Consider the following 22422-nt stretch of genomic DNA (forward strand, 5'->3'; position numbering starts at 1 on the left):
TAGGAAGTTGTTACCATGAGACCATTTGTCTAGTCTGTTTATACCGCTGAGTGGGAATGAGTTGACCCCTAACCCCATGTAGTAAGACTAGTCTGGAGTAGAAGAGACCGGCTGTGCTCTCGTAAATCACAGCAAAGGGTCGTTATGATCTCTAACCCCCTAGTTCCTACCTCTCCTCCTCGTTCCTACCTCTCCTCCTAGTTCCTACCTCTCCTCCTAGTTCCTACCTCTCCTCCTCGTTCCTACCTCTCCTCCTCGTTCCTACCTCTCCTCCTCGTTCCTACCTCTCCTCCTCGTTCCTACCTCTCCTCCTCGTTCCTAACTCTCCTCCTCATTCCTAACTCTCCTCCTAGTTCCTACCTCTCCTCCTCGTTCCTACCTCTCCTCCTCGTTCCTACCTCTCCTCCTAGTTCCTACCTCTCCTCCTCGTTCCTACCTCTCCTCCTCGTTCCTACCTCTCCTCCTCGTTCCTACCTCTCCTCCTCATTCCTACCTCTGCTCCTCATTCCTAACTCTCCTCCTCGTTCCTAACTCTCCTCCTCGTTCCTAACTCTCCTCCTCGTTCCTAACTCTCCTCCTAGTTCCTACCTCTCCTCCTCGTTCCTAACTCTCCTCCTCGTACCTACCTCTTCTACTAGCACCTACATCTTCTCCTAGCTCCTACCTCTCCTCCTAGTTCCTACCTCTTCTCCTAGTTCCTACTTCTTCTCCTAGTTCCTACCTTTTCTTCTAGTTCCTACCTCTTCTCCTAGCACCTACTGCCTTCAACATTCACAGATCTGAAAGGACTGGATAGGTGTCAGTAATGTGGTGGAAGCTCCACTGAGTTTGCCCTACACTACATGTCTTATGTTCAAGTTGGGAGAAGGGGCAAGGAGCTGAAATGGAACAGACCAACATCCAATGGATTCCTTCCTCAGGCAGCTGTAACCTAATGGGCAATTCTCGAGTTCCTTAGATTCCTATGAACGGGAAGTGAAGAGGGAAGGGTCTCACGTTTAAGGGGTATTTTTGAGTGGGGCTGGAAGAGGACTGGCCCAGAATAGGACCTTGTGAGAGGGGTTACACTCAGGTATTTGGGGGTGGGGGGTCTGAGTTGAACTCCAAATGTCGTAAATTGTCATTTTTGAGGTGATCAATTTCCTCTTGGGTGAGCTCCAATTGATTGGTTGATAAAGCTATTAAAATATATATATAAAATCCATGAAGTTCAGTTCAGTTCACCAAGGCCCTCAGAAAACTTTATTGATATCCAAAAACATTGACAGTATCTTGCCTTCAGGACTGAGAAACACAAAAACAAACCCACCGCAGAACATCCCTCATCCCTCTCTCCTCTCCTCCCTCAGGTGACAGTACACTATGAGCAGGAGCACGGGGCAGTGATCCCTATAAGGGTCCACACCGTGGTCATCTCTGTTCAACACGATGACTTCATAGGCCTGGAGGAACAGAAGGAGGTGCTCAAGGAGAAGGTATGTGGTAGATGCTACTGCTAGGAAGATGATTTCAGTACTCGGCCAACGTATCTGTATGTGTGGCTCTGGTGGTGAATGCAATGTAAAGCACTTTGATGCTGAATGAAAGGCTTCATACAGACACAATCTATTATGCCCCTCCCACCAGGTGATCAAGGTAGTGGTCCCGGCTAAGTACCTGGATGATAAGACCATCTACCATCTTCAGCCCAGTGGACGCTTCGTCATCGGAGGACCCCAGGTGAATTTCAGAACCTAAACGGGTGCAATCACACATGTGAACAAACACAAGTTTACTCACATCACCTTCACATCTCTCATTCTTTAAAGACCAAAGGGTATTATTCAAGATCAGATCTTAAAGAAACCATAATATCAACCCCCTCTTCCTCCTCTGCCAGGGTGATGCTGGAGTGACGGGTAGGAAGATCATCGTTGATACGTACGGAGGCTGGGGGGCCCACGGTGGGGGAGCTTTCTCTGGTAAAGACTTCTCCAAGGTGGATCGCTCGGCTGCCTATGCTGCCCGCTGGGTGGCCAAGTCCCTGGTCAAGGCCAAACTGTGCAGGAGGGTGCTGGTTCAGGTGAGGTCTCATCACAGTTCTCTAGGTTCTCCACTTTATGGGTTCACCTCCTCAATATAATACCAACCAAATACATTAGTTCTCCTGACAGAACTGACATCAGCTAATTCCTTTTTACTTTATATTGTCATTATTGTCACTAACACTGTAGATTTTATCAGTGGTTTGTGTTAAGTCTCAAATGTTGACGTTAGCATTGAGAGCATTCGGTGTGTGTGTGACTGTAGGTATCCTACGCTATCGGAGTGGCTCACCCTCTGTCCATCTCCGTGTTCACCTACGGCTCGTCACAAAAGTCCGAGAGAGAGCTGCTGCAGATCGTAAACAAGAACTTTGACCTACGACCTGGTGTCATTGTCCGGTAAACACCTTACCTCTGCAGTCACTCCAGCTTGTCATCAAAGGAAAACTGTTGTTTGTAACATGTAGTTGTAGATCATCGCACACATCACTATTAACCATAGAGGTCTATATCAGCTTGAAGGTCATATTATTAGCTCAATTACGGAACCCATCTTGAGAGCTGCAAACACCTCTAATGTTTTAGTTCACTCAGTTCAAGTTGGTCACGCTTATCATGTCATTGACAGATTTGTGTGGACTTTTAAGTTACACAAGCAGTGGTAGTGTACATTTGTGTAGCAACTGATGTTACAGGTGTCTTTCCCACCTCTGATATGTGTTTTATCTCTCTCGCCACAGGGAACTGAACCTGAAGAGGCCAATCTACCAGAAGACAGCGTGCTACGGCCACTTTGGCCGGAGTGAGTTTACCTGGGAAGTCCCCAAGGAGCTCAACTACTAAACATCTCCCCCTGGTGGTCAAGTATATAACAAACTCTTAAACACCCCATGGCCAAATATATAACAAGCTCTTAAACAACATATAACGATCCCTCCCAGAGATAGAAAACAGGCCCCCTCTACAGGCTACAACCACAAATGGTTCTGCTTTTTCATTGGCTAGTGTTGAGGTTAAGGTTTAGGATTAGGGTGAAGGGATATGTTTTTGGTTAGTGCTAAACAATCATTTATGTGATTGTAGCCCATAGAGGGGTTTGTTTGTTAATGCTTCTTATCTTGAATAAGAGGGATGCAACTTATAGAGGGGAATCTCTAATCTCCCTCCCTCCCTCCCTCCCTCTCTCTCTCCTCCATCTCTTTGTCTATCACATCAAACATTTCAGTCAAGAGAGAGGATGAACTCACTGTGATTTTAATCAGACAATCCACACATTTTCATTCAGATAAAAGGTGTCCTTTGTATAGTGTCTCACTTGTGCCTTAGTATCAAAACAATAACATGTTAGAAGTATTTTTTTCACACTCACTCTGGACAAATAGTGATTCCATTGTCACTTCTGCTATTAAACAAAGAAACAAAGAAACAAATACAATTAATAAATAAAGTTAAATATTGAATATATATATATATATATAAAGCAGAGCATTTAGCCTCAAAACTGTGAATTAGTGATGTGTGGTTGGACTCATAACCAGCAGTCGGGTTTAGGGGCATGAAATACAGTATTGTGTGGATGAAGGGCGGGCAGGTTGAATACAGAGAAAACAGTGCATTCAAATTCATAAATGTAGAATTATTGTGCAATTCATACCTATAGGCTATTTTTATCTGGCGTTAGTGCGTAGCCTGAGCACCTAACTGTAGCGTGCCCAATACATGCAAATTCTCAAGTTCTTTTGGGAATTTGGACAGAAAAAGTTTGTCGATCCACTGAGGCAAAAAAGGACAATGTCGGAGTTGAATTCAATAAGAGAAAAACTGAGAAATGGAGTGTTGAAAATAAATAGAAGGTAAGGCCAGGGAAAGATTTGGTAACGTGGTAACAGTGCCAGCTATGTTATGTGTGATGATTGTGAGACGCTATACAAATTCGATAGTCCCAAGACTCGGACTTCAAAATGCACGTCAAGGGAACTGTTCGGTTCAGATGGGTTAAATGGAAAAGTGACCTTACTGTAGGTCTACAACCCTTCACTTAACCTGATATAATATTAACTCCTGCAAAATTAAGCATTTATTGCAGAAACATTATACACCAAATGGACATTTTGACTCGTAACAGGAGTGGGGAAATATTATGAGTTAGACAGAGTGAGCGGTTAGGGACCGTCTGTAAAGGTGGAGGTGCTATCTTTATCAGCCCCATAAAAGCTGATCGTATTTCAACCACATAAAGCCTGCATCCAAGCCAAACTGAAATCTTATCAAAAACATGTTGGGTCATTTTAACAGCTGTTAATTTCCTGAAAACCAATCAAACTGAATCCCTCTTTTTTTTGGTATTGCACCGGCCCCTAAACGTATTGTCTGCATGAGAGAAGCAGAGATGAAAGAGAAAACAAACTTTACTAATGTCAACTGGGTTGAAGCATTTATTCTATTGATTTATGCACAGCATGACGGTGTTAAATGAACACACGCCTTATTTGCAATATTCACAGAATGCCTTGCCGTTCGAGTGAATTGTAGAGTTTTACCACCCATGACTATTTGTTAGTGGCAGAGACATGGTTGTTGCATTCATCCATCATTCATGCTTTCCTGTGACTCAGCAAATATGTTATTATTGTTTCACACAATACAACACATATTTCATAAGGCCTGCAACTCACATCACTCTATATTGCTAAATGATGTAATTCCGATTGGATTCCAGCCAGATTGGGAATATCCAACATTTGGAATTTATATTCACCCGCAACCTGCATTTATAATGACAGCCGGGTTCGGAAGACTAAAATATCAGACTACCTAAAGCATTTCACAAACCTGTTGTTTTCGGCGCATGTGATAAAAACAATTTGATTTGATCTAAACTGGAATACCATTACAGTAAAATGTGCAAGAAGTCCAAGTAACAGATTGGATTAGTTTCGAAAAATGTATGTTATTTATGAGTAGCATAAGATTAATTAATCAATCATCAATTAATATACATGCAAAAACATACTGAAAAATGTTGACAGCAGATGGGAGTTTTATTCATAACATTGCGAATTTAGCTAGCTAACATACATTTTGAGAAAACAAGTTATATTAACTGGCTAGCTAGCAACGTTTGTCTGGTCAATGAGACTGAAAGCTAGCTAACCAGCTGAGCTAGCAAACAATGTAACAAGTATCATTTCGGATTTTAAAAATACTCCATCAATTTCAGGAATCATTTCAGAAATCACAGTAGCAAATACACCTGGTGCACTATTCAATGAATTAGCCATTTAAACGTGACTTTTTTGAAGGAAACTATGTTTGTGCCGTAGCCCTCACTGGCTTTCATGTGATTTGGGGTGCGTTTGTAAATTCAATCAGGATTGCCAGAGTGCGCTCAGGGAGTTCGTAAATTCAGAGCGTTTCGCTCTCGCTGCGTTCAGAGCGGACACTGGGGACGAGGGGTAGGGTTGATCGAGTGTTCTGGCCTAGCTTGCTAGCTACTTCCAGCCACAAACGAGAGAACAAATCACTCTGACCACTTCACTCGAACCTAGCAGAGCTGGTTAGGCTATTTTCATGTTATCCAGAGCATTGGTGACTAACTGCTGCGGGCTACAATTTAATTACGCATTTTATGCCGACGTTTACTGACACCGGCCACATTCAACGGGTGTTGAGCGTTTGTAAATTCATCTGTTAATTCTGCGCTCTGGTACACTCAGACGAGAGTACTCTGAAACCAGAGTAGATAGCCAGAAATAATGTAAGAACCTTAAACGTTGGATGTCAGACTCGACGACGGTCACTCCCATTGGAGCGCTGCGATTGGTTGCCCAACATTTTGGGGCGGGGCTTAGCTGAGGGTTAATTGTGACGCTCGTCACTACTTTTTAACGCTATTTTATGTTTATTTAGAAAAAATATACATGTAGTGATGTCTTGTGTTTGTATTGTATTGTAATTTGTAATGTTATATTTAACAAATGTAAAAAATTAAATTAAAAAAACGATTACAAAAAAATGTATAAAATAATATAAAAAACGATATTATCCCCTCCACTCTGTCCATATCACCTCAAGATGGTGATATAAATCCTGTATTGGTAGTCATCTTTAATCAAAGTGGAATATGTATCTGCAGGTTCAAACCACATCCTTCAATCAACCAAATATTAGAAGGGAGATCACCCTCTAACTTGGTTTTCGGATTCAGTTACAACTCTAATCTTTGCTCTGTATCAAACTGGTTTATATTATATATAGCTTTGTAAAGATCAAATTCACAAAAGTCTTAATTTAGTAATTATATCATCGATACTGCAGGGCAGTTTTTACAATGCACTACTACTACTACACAACACCAACAACAGGTATGTAGGACGACACAGGTCTCTTATCCCAGGGAGGTCTTGGGCTGTATACAGTTACTCTTACCAGTGTGTTACAGTTGACCAAATCTAGCAGTAGACATAGCTTTGAATAATAAGGCTTTATAACCACTTACAAGGCATCATAAGGATGCTTAATAACTGTTCATAAGGCCTTATAATGCTTTATGATGTGTCTATGAACCCCTGCTCAGTCCTGTTTGACAATGCTTTTTGTATCTTCATCTGTAGTCTAGAGCTACTGTAGAGCTGCTGCTGGGATCTCGCTGTAAACAATATTAGCTGCCTTGAATGAATGAACTGTTCTCATCTCTGATGGCTGATAAGGTTTGATGTATTTAGTATTTTGACTTGATTGTGAGTTAACTGTTGTGATTATTTTGCTATAGGCATAAATAGTCTATGAATAAATTGCCAAAGTGCATGCTGCCAACAGTAGGTATATTATTTTGTGGACATCTTAAAGTTTCTATATTTGTACAATTGTATATGCCTGAGATGGTGCTGAGGATAATAACATTGAGCTTCCCAAACAAACATGACAGAAGTATTTTATGTTGACAGAATTTCCCTTTCATCCATTTTCTCAAACCATTTGAGACATTCACTTGAGTCTTATTTGAAAAGCAGTGATAAGCTCTCTCTCTCTGTATAGAGGTATTTTGTATAGACTCTTGTCTGTTTACATTATAAGTCTTACTCGGAGTCGCTGGGCCCTGTATATTTTTTAAAGGCCCCAATGCAGTCAAAAACTTGATTTCCCAGTGTTTTATATATATAAAAAGTGCTGCATTGGACCGTTAAAGACCTAGTAGGGGAATAGTGTATAAAACAGTCTTCCAAAATATTTCAGAGTGCTGAGTTAGTGAAACCATAAGTAAAGGACTTGAAATACCACAGATGCTTTACCTGCACATTGTTATAAACCATCCTGAGGGGTTTCATTTTTATCTACATAAATGCAGGTGTTTCTGCCCTTCACCCTCTGCACCTGAGTCATTGTAGCCTTGTGATGTATTCAGCTGTACTGATCTAGCTATCACCTCTTCCTGTGTCCCAACCTTGTTGTCCTAAAGGAAGTTTGCCCCCCCGCCCCTCTTTACCTAGAAGTTACTGTATGCTGTTCTCCCCCCACCCTCAAACTCACAGTCCTAACAGTTGGCGTAGAATCCTGAAAATGTAAATAATTGTTCACAATAAAAAATATTTAAAAACAGAAAGCTGTGTATATAGCATGTGTTTGGGTTGTTATGCATGGTGTTATTTGTTTTATCACATCCCTCATGAACTTGGTATACAAGGAGTCTACATACTGTTCCAAGTTAATATATTATATGTTGAACTTTGATAACTTATTTGTATAATTTCCAAGACATGTATTTTATTCCATTGACATAATTAGGTAACCGAGCTGACAAGGTAAAAATCTGTTGTTCAGCCCGAGCAAGGCAGTTAACCCACTGTTCCCCGGGAGACAAAGACGTGGATGTTGATTAAGGCAGACCCCTGCACCTCTCTGATTGAGGGGCTGGGTTAAATGCCAAAGACACATTTCAGTTGAAGGTATTCAGTTGTACAACTGACTAGGTTTACTCCTTTCCCTAGCAATGAATTGTTCGTAGAAAGGGGATGAGAGGGTGAGTAAAATAAACTAAAGATGTTAATAAGATATTACTTTATTGATCCCCAGAAGGGGAAATGTGTAAGAGACAGGGGGGACAAGAACACTGAATGATGAAATACAGGTTAGGTACTTTTACAGTTTTATTGTAGAACAATTTAAGGCAAATATACATCTTCCTTCTCTCATAAACACTTAACTTGGAACATCTTTCTTTGGTTTCGTCAAAATAAAAAGGCACATACATGTTCTCTACATTTCAGTAGAATATGGCACTATTTTGATATCTGTAGGTAGGTAAGACAATGAACATACCAATGAGGACAACAGCTAGATAGAGGAATGTTCTCTACTCTGTGAGAGTACACGTGTGCCAACTCAGAGCCTTCGAGAGACCCTTTGGATGTACAAATAAAACGCAACCAAACTAATGATTATCCATCAACCGTATCGATGAGGTCTTAATGAAGCACTTATAACACCACTGCTATTTCTACAAGACAGTGTTGACCTTCTTTGATAAAGCATAGAACCAGCTCCATATGTAAATATATGGTTCTGTATAGAACATAGAACCAATGGAACCATGGCGTGACCAATCAGGTCAGATATGGGCAAAGCCAATGGCACTACAATATTGAAATGTAAAATCAACCCACTGGTCAAAACAAGTTCCCTAAAACACAATCGAATATACAAAAAAACACAATATACTTGAAAAAGTGAAGTTTTGTTTAGAATCACTGATTGCGGCAGGCTGGTGATGTAACAGATTCCTGAGAGGTAAAAGTTTGAAGGTAGATCAGTAAACAGAGAAACAGAACATTGACAAGGGTCATATTCATTAAGACATGTAACAGAAAATGTTATATAATGTTCCGAAATTGACCGTGGAAATTTGAATTTTTCATTTGACAGGTAGTCCAGTTAGTCCCTCCCTGTTTCAGCCAGTTTATTTCCATTTGGTGACTAATGACCACGATGCTCAGCGTAGACATTAAACCTGGCCCAATCCTAACCATTGAGGAGGAAATATGCTAAACAGATCCTGGATAAGTATCTAGGTGAAAACTTCCTCCTACTTCTTGAAGCTCTCTCATATGATTTGATAACATTTGGCAGAGTAAATCAATACTGGGTCAGTGAGATTTATTAAGACAGTTTCAAGAATATAGCATTTAAAGGCCACTTGAAAACTGAGATTCAATTCATCAGAATTCAATTAATTTTCTGGCACTAATACAGATGGATGATGAACTTCATGTTGAGGATTGGTTGGCACAGCGTTCAGTCAGAATACACAGGCCTTATACTCATCCAACAGTTGATAAGGCCACATTGAACCAGTTGATAGCAATAGAAGAGCATGGTGGTCCCGTGTGGCTCAGTTGGTAGAGCATGGTACTTGCAACGCCAGGGTTGTTGGTTCGATTCCCACAGGGTACCAGTACGAATGAAAATGTATGCACACACTACTGTAAGTCACTCTGGATAAGAGCGTCTTCTAAATGACGTAAATGCAAAAGAGCTCTGCGCAGTAATCTGTCTACACTAAAAAGGGGCTAATGGACCACTTTTTCCCCTCCACAAACACCAGTCTACTAATGTTTACTATTAGATTAACTTCCTCAGTAAGTGACAAACTCTCTCAGAATCACTTTCAAGCTGTTGTGATGAATGTAAATCTATAGACTCTACATATCGTTCTGCAATCCACCGCCGCTAGGGTGGCAGGTAGCCTGCGCTTAGAGCATTGGGCCAGTAACCGAAAGGTTGCTAGTTCAAATCCCGAGACAACATGGTGAAAAATGTTATGATCTGCCTTTGAGCAAGGCACTTAACCCTAATTGCTTCGCCGTTGATAATGGCTGAACCTGGCTGTGACCCCACTCTCCACGGGTCTCTCAGCCGGAGTTGAGATAAGCAACAAACAAAAAAAATCTAATTCACACATGCGTATTAACACATACTTGTACATGTGTGAAATAGGACAAATATAAGCACCACCAATTTATTATTCATTATCATAGCTAATGTGGCAGCATTGAAACAGTGGAGACCGATTTGCATAATAAGATCTTTTAGCACAAGCTCTGAAAGGCAGGAGGATAGTTTGGCAGTGTAGTTCCAGGCAGGAGAATGGATACGGATGGTTTGTCTCTCTACATTCTATGGGTACGGATGGTTTGTCTCTCTACATTCTATGGGTACGGATGGTTTGTCTCTCTACATTCTATGGAAGAACAGCAGCAAGTAGAAGCTCCATCCCGTTCCCTTTTGGCCCTATGCCAGGATAAGCTAAAGGAACAGAAAGCTAAGAAGATAACCCGGGTGTAGGAATGTTCTGTAGTTTCAGCGTTCAACAATACATTGTACCCTTGCAAAACAACTGACAAGTTGACTGAGATGGTAACAAGCCATCAGGGACGGTAACAAGCTGTCTGAAGCAGAAACAGATTGACACCCAGGCTGACAAATGGAAAAGGGGGAGCTCTGAATTAGAGAAGGCGTGTCCACTTATTGTTTCTTTGATTACAAATAGATTCTCCATTTTTGACTTTTTCAGATTTTCTGTGATTTAACTCGATCAGCCCAGGCACAGCTCTGGCTTGTATTAGCTGGTTTACAGTTAGATTCTTCCAGTCCTCTTCTCCCCTCCCAACACCCATAAGTTTAGGTTGAACTTTACAGTCAACATTTATAAAATACTATTGGAGGTTTGGCTTTCCATATACTCAAGTTCATCTAATAATCATGAGGAAAAAAACAGATTTGTACAGTCTGCATTACAATGTCCAGCTTTATAAGGCAATGTTTACGTAGCTTCAGTAGAAAAAAATAAGGTAATTCTGGCAGCCAGATATTCCCAGGTTTAAACCTGGGTTTCAATGACCAAGATACTGTTAATCAGAGAAGCATCCATGTCATGAAAACATTCACTTTAGCTAGTCTTTCACTACATTTGAGGAGAGTCAACTTAACCATTTTAAATATTCAGAATATTCCATTTGGCATATTGGGACCTATGTGAGACCCGGGTGTCATGGTATTGTTATTGTGCGTTTTAAAGAACAAATGACGGAGGCTTTTTGCCTTGTTTGGACTCTAGCACTGGGGGAAACAGTCATGTCTGCTCACTAAATGGTCTCTGAAAATAAAGAGATTTCATGTGCAAATCTAACATTACACAGGCCTAGCTCTCCCACACAGGCAGTATCTCTTTTCTCAAATGCATTCCTCTAGTTTTCTATCAGCCTCTCTTTCTCATGATACAGCCTCTCACGCTCTCTGGCCGTCTGCCCTCCTCTCTTAACCTGTGTCCAGACGACAGTGACGTCCGACAGCAGCAGGGAACACTTCCTGTAATGCACCACTCCTCCTTTGGCAGGAAAAAGGGGGGATGAAAGAAAAGGAAAAGAGGATTTGGTTCCTTTAGTGACGTGCAAACACAAGCATTGTCTTTGGAGGCTGGGACAGGGGAACAGTACGAACCCCCATCTCCTCCAGTGTCTACTCCTCTCCCCTGGGCTTATGTGGCATAGTCCACTTCACACCCTACAATGGTGGTGTTTTGGCAATGGATACTCAAAAGTCCCTCCACCTCCCCCAGATTGATAATGGTACAGGCCAGCTCTCTGGCTTCTCTCCCAGGGACTACAGCATTGACATGGTCTCAGGGGGGTGTGGAATGGGACCTCCTAAGGACTCCACTTTGTGGCCTCTCCTGTTGGGCCCCAGGGCTCCCCCTCTGGCTAGCACGATCACAGTATCTCCTGTGACACTGGTGAACTCGAAGGCAAAGGTTCCGTAGAAGAGCATGATGATGATGCAGAATACCCACTCAAAGATTGCCGATGCATGCTGCAGGACGAAGCTCTCCTGGATAAAGAACACGCCAGCTAGAGGCAAGAAGGTCAAGGAGCAGCTCTAACAGAGTTACAGACAGACAGACCCACCTAGAGGCAGGGAGGTCAAGGAGCACAACTAACAGACGGACAGACAGACCGACTGAAATGAGAAGAGGATGTCCAAGTCCCAAAACAAACCATAGCCTGGGCCCTATGCACTAGTGGAGAGCTGTAGGGAGTGGATTATCCTATATTGGACTGCAGCAGCAACATTCATATCCACCATCAACTCCCTATTTCTTACCCTCACTCCCCTGCCACCCCCCTCTATCCCCCCACTCTCTAGCTCCTCCACCCCCCACTCTCCAGCTCCTCCACCCCCATCCTTCGCTTCTCTCCCACATTTCAACACCCCCTCCATCTTCCCTCTGTTCTCTCTGGTTGTGATAAGTCGTATGAGCCTTGACTTATCGCCTCATAACATCCTCTCCTGTTTCTGTAGCGTGAAGCAGCATGATGTACCAGTACCCCTCCCCCCGGATAGGACGCTAGTCTATCGCAGGGCCTTGGTTGTGAAGATAACACAGATCTTATTGGGTCTTTTGCGATAAAGGATACTAAGCACCAGGGTGATGAAGGCCAGTAGTGTCATGCCCAGTCGTAGGTGAGCCATGCTGTATTCTCCCTGAGTCTTGGCCAGCCTGTAGGTTAGAGCCGACTGAAGACACACAAACAGCATACTGGTGGGGAACGCTACCCCTGCCCCCACATAGTGGAGGATCTTAGCATTGTCCACCTGGGAGGGAGCAAGCGAGAGGGAAGATAGAAAGAGAGAGATCCATTTATTAGCATAGGCTTGATTTTCATAGTCTCAATGGCATTGAACAAGGCACATACTGAATACACTGAAGACGTCACATTGAAACACATGATGGCATATGATGCTAGACAAAAGCCCCCTCTGTTCCAACCTCTAGTGCTGCTGTGGCTCAATTTGGCCAGAAGGGGGCAGCAGCAGTCAGTCATTGAAACTACTGAGTCAGGTAACTCAGTGACCCTGCTGTGTTGTCAATGGAGCCACCTGTTACTTTTATTCTTTCTTTAGACAGAAATAGAGACTGGGATAGAGGGGGCGGGCGAGCGAGCGAGAGGCGGCGAGCGAGCGAGAGGCGGCGAGCGAGCGAGAGGCGGCGAGCGAGCGAGAGGCGGGGAGCGAGCGAGAGGCGGGGAGCCGATAGGTCAGTGAGAAAGAGAGAGAGAGAGAGAGAGAGAGGTGAGAAAGAGGCCAGTGGTACAGTAGAGAATAACGCCTCCTTGTCCCTCCTGAATTTGATCACGTTGCCAGGCTGAAACACACAATACACAAAGGAGCATGTGACCACACACACAGGCCTCAGTGGCACCAGACAGTCCGATGGAACCTGATAACAGAACAGCACACACTCAAAGCAGCTTTAAAAAATGCAGGGTACTGACCAGACCAAGGGGACCGACAGAATAAATGTGTGTCAAGTCACCTTTATCAATTGGTAGTTCTCCCAGAACTACTACAATCCATATGAAAATGACAATAGTTAGGCTAGCTATTATTAACTAAGACGAGGGACTAATTTATCAGACCAAAGGCTTCGGCTACAGTAACCGCTTTCCGTTGCCCTCACTAACTCAGTATGAAATGACAGTAGGTTTTCTAGGCTCTTCCTTAGAGACCAAATTAATTACATTTCTCTCTATGGCTCTTTCTATAAAATCAAAGACAAAACAGCCAGAGATGACAGCTACAGTATATAATTACTGTTGACATAACACATAGTGTTACAGATAAAGACAGCTTGCAGTGCAGTAACACCTCTCATCCCTCTCCTCGTTAGCAGTGTCCATTAGGTAAATCCTATTGCTTCTGGTCCAACACGTTCCTATTTAGCTGTCACACACAGACACCAGTAGAGTTGAGGAAAGGAAAGTACAGCCTTTCTGCAAGTCTTTCCAATGTAAACCCCTTCAGCTAGCCACAGTCTGCTCCTGGCTGTAGCCATATGTTTTAATGCTGCCCGCCCAGCCAACATCTGCAGGCAGTAAATGCTAGGATGTCATCTATCTACCTGTTGTAGGCAGGGTGAAGAAGCTGTGTAACACACTGACTTTTAAGTCATTTAGCAGACGCTCTTATCCAGAGTGACTTACAGGAGCAATTAGGGTTCCTCAAGGGCACCGACAGATCTTCACCTAGGGATTCGAACTAGCGACCTTTCGGTTACTGGCCCAACGCTCTTAACCGCTAGGCCACCTGCCCTTAACCGCTAGGCCACCTGCCCTTAACCGCTAGGCCACCTGCCCTTAACCGCTAGGCTACCTGCCCTTAACCGCTAGGCTACCTGCCCTTAACCGCTAGGCTACCTGCCCTTAACCGCTAGGCTACCTGCCCTTAACCGCTAGGCTACCTGCCCTTAACCGCTAGGCTACCTGCCCTTAACCGCTAGGCTACCTGCCCTTAACCGCTAGGCTACCTGCCCTTAACCGCTAGGCTACCTGCCCTTAACCGCTAGGCTACCTGCCGGCCACACACATGCCCAAGCTAGGACAAAGTACAAAAGTAACTCTTGAAAGTGTTTACTGGTAATATCCTGTATTTATCCTGTTGCTAATGTTGCTTCAGGTGAAAGGGACAAGCAGGTCAGAGGTCATGTAAGGAACGGAATAGAGTACGAGGATGATGCAGAGCGTAGAAAAAAAGAGGGGGTTTTAATAGTGAAATCAAAAAATAGGCTTAGAAAGAAGGTAGGAAGGATCATTCAGAACAGGGAGAATTGGAATGGTGAAATAGGTGTAAAGAGAGATGTCTGTGGCCCAGAGAACCTTCAGTTGTCTCTAGGAGAGAGAAGCAGACTGACTTCCAGTCATGCCTTTCACACCTCCCTCCACCCGCCTGCCTCATCCCTTCATCTCTCCTCTCCTGTGTTCTCTCTCCCGGTCAGCGTCCACAGAGGGAACACCCAAATAAGTGTACTATTCACATCTACCCCTGGTGTGTGTGTGTGTGTGTGTGTGTGTGTGTGTGTGGCCATCTACTTCAGGTCCTCCTGTCTAAAAGGGTCTGAGTCAAAGAGCCCTGCCCTGCATAACACAACATGATGTCCTAAAAGTGTTATTATATAGCCTAGTACTTTTAGTGATTGTGTTGTTTCTGATGCTCTGTGAGGCTTTCATCTAAGTACTGTTTGTGCTACTGTTCCAGCTGCAAACACAGCCTACTTAATTTTCACTGCTTCAAATTGGTCTACTAATGTGAGTGTTAAATATGCTATGTCTATGTATTTATGTAGCTATACGTGTATAATATATATCTGTATTTGCATTGTTTTGTGGAGCAATTTTTTTAAATTCATTAAGTTTTATGTCATCCAACACTACTGCAGTGGGGACTGGCTCTGATTGGTGATTGAATACAGAAAGTTCCAGAGACTGGCTCTGATTGGGTACAGATGGGATCTGTGACACGTGTGCACAGTCTGCTCCTGGCTGTAACAAACACACATGCGTGCCGTGATGACTCACTTAAACCCCCCCCTCCCCGTAAAATCTCCCTCCAGTTTTTCACAACGCTCTGCTGGCAGACAGGCCCCAGAGGATAGGAGGGAGAAAGGGAAGGGAGGGAAGTGAGTCACTGATGCTACTCCCTGTTCTTACCACAGATAGAACAATGAGACAGATACTTCACTGGATGTAGAAATATGAAGCATCCACTTGGCATTTTCACTCATTAACAAATATGGTAGTGAGAGGAAGCCCACTGGCAGGCAGTGAGAGAAGATGGAACTAGATGGATTTTGGCCTCCATTCTGTAAACATTTGATCTCAATAGAGTTTTCTGTTCCCAAAACTAGAATGTTATGAACAGAGTAGACTACGTTTTGTAGACTTTAGCCATTGCCAATGTTTTAAAAAATTGTGCGAAGTCCAATTGAGTTATTGCACACGGTCATGTCACAGAGTAGGCGTTCCCTAACGGAAATATACAGATATACGCTAGAACAGGCCAATAGGATCTTGCTAGCTCATGCTTGGCTCTGCCCACTATGACATCTGTTCCCATAGGAAACGACAGGCTGAGGTGTTTCTTGCTTTAGTGATAAAAATCTTTGCTCTTACTTTCGCTTTGACACACACACACACACACACACACACACACACACACACACACACACACACACACACACACACACACACTAAAGGCGTACGCATGCTTCCCATCTGAAACAGTGATATTATCGTTTCGGTCTTCTGCAAAGGTTTTTTCGGCAGTTTACGCACACCAAAAAAATCTTCCTGAAGCAAGCCGAACTTCAGTCCCCGAAGTCTATGTCCTTTCTTTGGTGATTGGTCAACAGTAGGGATTCTTCAATGAAGTGTGTTTGTTGTCATTCAACGAGACAACTCGTTTTCATGCACATTGTTTTAATTTAAAAAACTGCACCAAATATCTTAGATTTAAAATTGTTCGACTAAGATCTCTACAAAAAATGTAAAAATGAATGACAACTCAAGAAATCTCAGATTAATTCTGACTATTTTGAGTTAGTGTAAACTGGCTATGGCGTCTCAAAATGGACAAACAGTACTATTGCCGCTATTTTCTTGTTTTTCAAGCAAAGATCTTCTAAGGGAGTATGCGGGCACACTAGTTTGGTTTGCCTAGCCATAGGCGCCAGCCGAACCGAAGCATGCTGATGCCTTTAACTCATCTCTGTCATAGCCCACACTTACCCACAGTTGGCACGGTGTATGAGCCACCGGACAGGCTTACTTTGTAACCAAGGGACTTAAACTGTTAAACTGGCCTCTAAGATGTGTGGTTCAGATGAGGCTGGTGGGAGAAGCTATAGGAGGACGGCCTAATGTAAGTAATGACTGGAATGGAAGAAATGGAACGGAGTCAAACATGTGGTTTCCATATGTTAGATGTGTTTCATACCGGACCAACTAATGAGCCTGTCCTCCTATAGCTCCTCACACCAGCCTCCTCTGGTGGGGTTAGAGGTGTGAGGCTGAGTGAGAGGCCCTATCAAAAGCTTCAGCAGAGTAGAAGGGTGATGTTAGGGGCCCTAATACTTTGTTTCGCATCCATCTTCACACAACCATGTCTTACAACCTCCCCCTGTCAGGAAGCTCTCATATTAACACCCTGAGTCATATCAACACATGGCATGATGACTTATTATTAGTTAGGGATTTGAAGGTTTTTCGTTGATAAGATGAATGCTTCAGTTTGTTTGATATTTGGGATGCTTCTCATTAATTCTCCTTCGCCCCCGAGTGGCGCAAAGGTCTAAGGCACTGCATCTCAGTGCAAGAGACGTCACTAAAGTCCCTGGTTCAAATCCAGGCTGTATCACATCCAGCCGAGATTGGGAGTCCCATAGGGCGGCGTACAATTGGCCCAGCATCGTCTGGGTTTGGCCGGTGTAGGCCATCATTGTAAATAAGAATTAGTTCTTAACTGACTTGCCTAGTTAAATAAAGGTTAAATAAAAAATGTATTCCTCCTGTCGTTGTTCCTTTGTAAGTGCTTTCATTTAATTATTTTATTGTGTGAAACACTTGTACTGAAAAGCACTACACTTAAGGTTATTATTAATTATCTAAAAAAAAATTCAGCACCATCTGTAATATCCCTCTTAGTGTATTTAGTGGGTGTTCATTTCAAGGAAGGACAGAAAGCTCAGAGACGTACAGTAAAGACCCATGGAAGTAACAACTTCCTCTATTTTTGCTGAGTCACCAGAGTTGGTAGAGGGAAGACCACAGACGACCTCTGCAAAAAACATTAAATGAATTACAGATTTCTTGAGTTACCTTAGATTCATTCTGACTATTTTGAGCCGGGGTATATTGGCTACGGTGTCTCAAGTGGGACAAACAGTACGATTGCCGCTTTTTTCTCTCGTTTTTCAAGCAAAGGTCTTTTAAGGGAGTATGCGAGTAACAGACGTTCACGTCGCCTAGTTGAGTTCTACAAGGAGCAAACCGAACGTAGTATGCAGACGCCTTAAGGAGAATCAGGGGAGTAGTGAAGGTGTCAGCTTTTACACCTCTCCTCTAAAGTTTTGTTATGAAGAGTCCATGTCTGGCATTCAGGGTAGAAACATCCTGTACACACACACACACACACCACTTCCTTCCACAAACACACCGCCCAGAGCCCTGAACGCCCAGAGCCCTGAACGCCCAGAGCCCTGAACGCCCAGAGCCCTGAACGCCCAGAGCCCTGAACGCCCAGAGCCCTGAACGCCCAGAGCCCTGAACGCCCAGAGAGTAAGCAGTAGAGTTGCAACTTTTTTTTTTATATCCTGGTGGAGGATTCCTGAAATCAGGAGGGAAAAAGCGAGTAGGTAATCCTCGGTCTACAAATTATCGTTCTCTGAAATACCTGGGAATTATATGAATGTTTGCAAGCCTAGTAGAGAGTAGGGATAGACAGAGATATTAGGATAAATGGAGAGGGGGAAAGAGGGAGGAAGTCATTCAGACATAACTAATTGCAGGCAAAGGCCTAATGTACTGAATGTTAAGGAACCCGCCCCCCCTTCCTCCACTAGTCTCTAAGGCAACCCTCCTATAGTACCCCAAATTGGCACCGTGCGAGCGACTTGGCATCAAAGTTCCAAATATTTAAACTTCCAGAAACTATGTCCTGAACAACTAAACAACCACAGGGCATGAATTAAGGTGGAATGCCTCACTACCCTAATAGTGTGTGTGTGTGTGTGTGTGTACCCCCATACGTGAGTGGTCCATAACTACAACATGAAGCAGGTCTGGAATGCAGAGGCACCAGCGGAGAGCGAGCGAGGTGGAGAGCGAGAGAGGAGGACGAGAGGAGGGCGAGAGAGGAGAGGTGGAGGGAGGAGAGAGGTGGAGAGAGGTGGAGAGAGGGAGGAGAGGTGGAGGGAATAGAAAAGGGATAGGGCAGCAGAGGAGCGGTAGGGACAGATAAAGAGTGTGAAACAGTTGTGTTGCTGAACGCACGTACCTGGAAGTTGCCAATCATGATGAGTCCTGCAGCACAGATCCAGCCGGTGGATAGGCCTGCTGTGTTCAACACACAGTTCTGATACTTCTCTATCACATGGGCATAACGTAGGAATACTATCGCCATCACTGTAGAGAGAGAGAGAGATTTTCCAATGGTTTCCAGGAAATTTGCCAGGTGACAATACTAGGGAAGGGATGGGGAAGAAGGGGTGAAGGGAGAGACCAGGTGAGTTACACTAGTGAAATAGGAGAGAGAGGGGGGAGAGAGAGACCAGGTGAGTTACACTAGTGAAATAGGAGAGAGAGAGAGGGGAGAGAGAGACCAGGTGAGTTACACTAGTGAAATAGGAGAGAGGGGGGAGAGAGAGATCAGGTGAGTTACACTAGTGAAATAGGAGAGAGAGGGGGAGAGAGATCAGGTGAGTTACACTAGTGAAATAGGAGAGAGAGGGGGAGAGAGAGATCAGGTGAGTTACACTAGTGAAATAGGAGAGAGAGGGGGGAGAGAGAGACCAGGTGAGTTACACTAGTGAAATAGGAGAGAGAGGGGGAGAGAGAGACCAGGTGAGTTACACTAGTGAAATAGGAGAGAGAGGGGGGGAGAGAGAGACCAGGTGAGTTACACTAGTGAAATAGGAGAGTGAGGGGGAAGAGAGACCAGGTGAGTTACACTAGTGAAATAGGAGAGTGAGGGGGAGAGAGAGACCAGGTGAGTTACACTAGTGAAATAGGAGAGAGGGGGAGAGAGAGACCAGGTGAGTTACACTAGTGAAATAGGAGAGAGGGGGGAGAGAGAGACCAGGTGAGTTACACTAGTGAAATAGGAGAGAGGGGGGAGAGAGAGACCAGGTGAGTTACACTAGTGAAATAGGAGAGAGGGGGAGAGAGAGACCAGGTGAGTTACACTAGTGAAATAGGAGAGAGGGGGAGAGAGAGAGACCAGATGAGTTACACTAGTGAAATAGGAGAGAGGGGGAGAGAGAGACCAGGTGAGTTACACTAGTGAAATAGGAGAGAGAGGGGGAGAGAGAGACCAGGTGAGTTACACTAGTGAAATAGGAGAGAGAGGGGGAGAGAGACCAGGTGAGTTACACTAGTGAAATAGGAGAGAGAGGGGGAGAGAGACCAGGTGAGTTACACTAGTGAAATAGGAGAAAGAGGGGGAGAGAGACCAGGTGAGTTACACTAGTGAAATAGGAGAGAGGGGGGAGAGAGAGGGGGGAGAGAGACCAGGTGAGTTACACTAGTGAAATAGGAGAGAAAGAAAAGGGGTACAGACCGAGGGGTCATTGCTAATGGGTTTGGACTGGTTGTACTGTCACTAATGCAGACATGCTACACTGGTCTCTGTTTGGGCTTCATTGTACCTGCCTAATTGAAGATAGCTGTGAGGGAAGGAAGAGTGGAGCGAGAGTGGGAGGAAGGGGAGAGAGTGAGAGGGAGGGATGACAAGAGAGTGGGAAAGAGGAAGGGGAGAGTGGGAAGGAGATGGTGAGGTGGGTATAGAACTAGGAGCCCCTTGCATCGTGACCTCAAGCTGAGATGGCCGGGTCATGTTCATGAGGGCACGCAACAGAATTGAAAAATATATATATTTTGCAACAGAAAACAAATGTTTTTATTCTAATTGCACAAGCCTACATAATGCCTCCCTGTTTCAGTCTTTTTTATCTGTTAAATCCCAATGAACAGGGGCCCGTTCCAAGGCAGGAGGGACTAGTACTGTTGAAGTAGGGCCTCCACCACAGGCTCCTTAAGGTAGGTTAGGGTTTCCTCAATGGTGGGTCGAAATACCATTGTTGCTAAACCCAGACAGGTGTTGGTATGGGTGTTGCTGTGCAAACCCTGCCTGGCGTCACTACAGGACACACACACTGTCTGGACAAAGATCGAGAACCACAGTTCTGACAATAACTTAAACATACATTATGGGACAGAAGGAATTCTGCCAGTAAACATACACCTAGGGGCAGAGTGATGTTATGAAAGAACAGACCAACAAAAGCAGCTAGCTAGAGTTCCCCTGCCGCGGGGCATTAAGCTGGGGTTTCATTGTGTGTGTGTTTGTGTGTGTTGCCTACGCGCATGTGTGTTCAGTGCACCCAAGTCATTTCAGAGAAGTGAGGTAAGTTACAAGCATGGAAAAACAAACAGCCTTGTCTCCGGGCTAGTAGGAAAAGGAAATGGTGCCTTATTTCTCTCTGTGTTCTGGTTTCTATTCAACAGAAAACACTGAGGAGAAAGAAAGCTAATTGGCGTTTACTGCATTCAATTACAGTGTCTGGTCTGTGCACTGGCTAGTTGCCTAGCTAGCAGTCTTCGTCAATAAGGTCCAGCTCTGTATTTATTTAAAAACAACAGTTTTCGTATTGAAGCCTTCAACAGTACTTGACCCTACCATAGGCTTTTAATGCTAAAACATGTTTAAGTTTGATAATCAAATATACATTTCCCCCTGAAAACATCTGAACATCTCTGGCAGTACATTCAGTGTCATTGACGATCGCAAAAGTATCCTTCTCTGAGAATACCGGTCATCCCGTAATAGATTCAAAAGGTAGACAGAATGTGTACTAACTAAAGCAATTGATGAGTAAGCACCTGCAGTGACCGCCATTTTACCATGGAAGGACCTACTGTAGCACTTCTGAACAAGGTTCACCAGCTAGAAGAAAACTGGACTGAAACAGGGAGGGACTCCCTGTAAGAAAATAAAAGCTTGTTTTCATTTTGCATTGCAAAACTTTGTTATGTTTGAAATGAGTGTCCTAATGAATGACCCTGGCATTGCATTGAAGAACATGGCTATGGACATTTACAACAGCTAATACCAAATTAAACGTGCCCCAACCACAGAACATCATGTGCCTGTTTGTGTTCCTCCCCCTAGCCCGCTGTCCCCACTACTCGACCGTTGCTCTGGTTCTCTCTGAACTCAGGAAGGAGAGGGGGAACCTGAGACATGGCTTTGAGCCAGACCTACCCTGTATTTGAGAGTATGCTGCACCTCAACCGATGGCGGGCGCAACAAACACCTCAGATGATGAAAGATTGCATAATTCCATTAGATTATCAAATAGTTTGAAAACCCTTCTGTAAGCTTTTAAATGATATTAAACTCCACAGTTGATATTTTCCAGTGATGAAGACATGGATGTCTCACGGTGTGGTGAGGTATGCAAAAATGGGTCAACTTTGGGCACTTCTATCTTCTGAATGTTTTGCCATTCATATCCAGTCACTTTCTGACCACTTCTTCCATGGGCAAATATGTATGGAACGTTATGTTTAAATCAAAAGGGTTGCAGTCAAAAAGTACAAATTAAATGACACATTCTCTAAAAACTCAGCTGCTACACACCCTAAAAAAGCTTTGATCTAAACTAAAGCAATGTTTCTCCTATTCATTAAGACCCTCTATAGCTCCCTTTCCTAATTTTCTACCCAATATGGAGCTATTGGTGTTCTCACGTCAGAACTAAGTTAAGCAATCTCGGTTCTCTGTGGGGTCAAGT

At 43.8% G+C, this 22422-nt stretch overlaps 2 protein-coding genes across 4 annotated transcripts in view; one reads left to right on the top strand and one right to left on the bottom strand.

Moving 5' to 3' along the window:
* The window catches only part of LOC112235925 (S-adenosylmethionine synthase), a 20375-nt gene extending 12749 nt beyond the window's left edge, over window positions 1-7626 (top strand). Inside the window, exons 5-9 of one of the 2 annotated variants that reach the window (XM_024404474.2) lie at window positions 1350-1475; window positions 1627-1719; window positions 1880-2062; window positions 2290-2423; window positions 2765-7626. In XM_024404474.2, coding sequence (XP_024260242.1) covers window positions 1350-1475; window positions 1627-1719; window positions 1880-2062; window positions 2290-2423; window positions 2765-2867 — 639 coding nt within the window. In that variant the 3' untranslated portion in view covers window positions 2868-7626. Of the gene's footprint in view, window positions 1-1349; window positions 1476-1626; window positions 1720-1879; window positions 2063-2289; window positions 2428-2764 lie in introns of those variants that run through there. The other variant, XM_042299032.1, reaches the window with a different exon arrangement.
* Window positions 7627-8157: 531 nt separating this feature from the next.
* LOC112235924 (transmembrane protein 150A) overlaps window positions 8158-22422 on the bottom strand; it is a 55020-nt gene continuing 40755 nt past the window's right edge. The window contains exons 6-8 of one of the 2 annotated variants that reach the window (XM_024404471.2): window positions 18906-19033; window positions 12494-12671; window positions 8158-11926 (exon numbers count right to left, since the gene is read on the bottom strand). In XM_024404471.2, the coding sequence (XP_024260239.1) occupies window positions 11682-11926; window positions 12494-12671; window positions 18906-19033 (551 nt within the window). In that variant the 3' untranslated portion in view covers window positions 8158-11681. Of the gene's footprint in view, window positions 11984-12493; window positions 12672-18905; window positions 19034-22422 lie in introns of both variants that reach the window. The other variant, XM_024404472.2, reaches the window with a different exon arrangement.

Source organism: Oncorhynchus tshawytscha, linkage group LG16 (genome assembly GCF_018296145.1).
Source record: "Oncorhynchus tshawytscha isolate Ot180627B linkage group LG16, Otsh_v2.0, whole genome shotgun sequence".
Taxonomy (NCBI): Eukaryota; Metazoa; Chordata; class Actinopteri; order Salmoniformes; family Salmonidae; genus Oncorhynchus; species Oncorhynchus tshawytscha.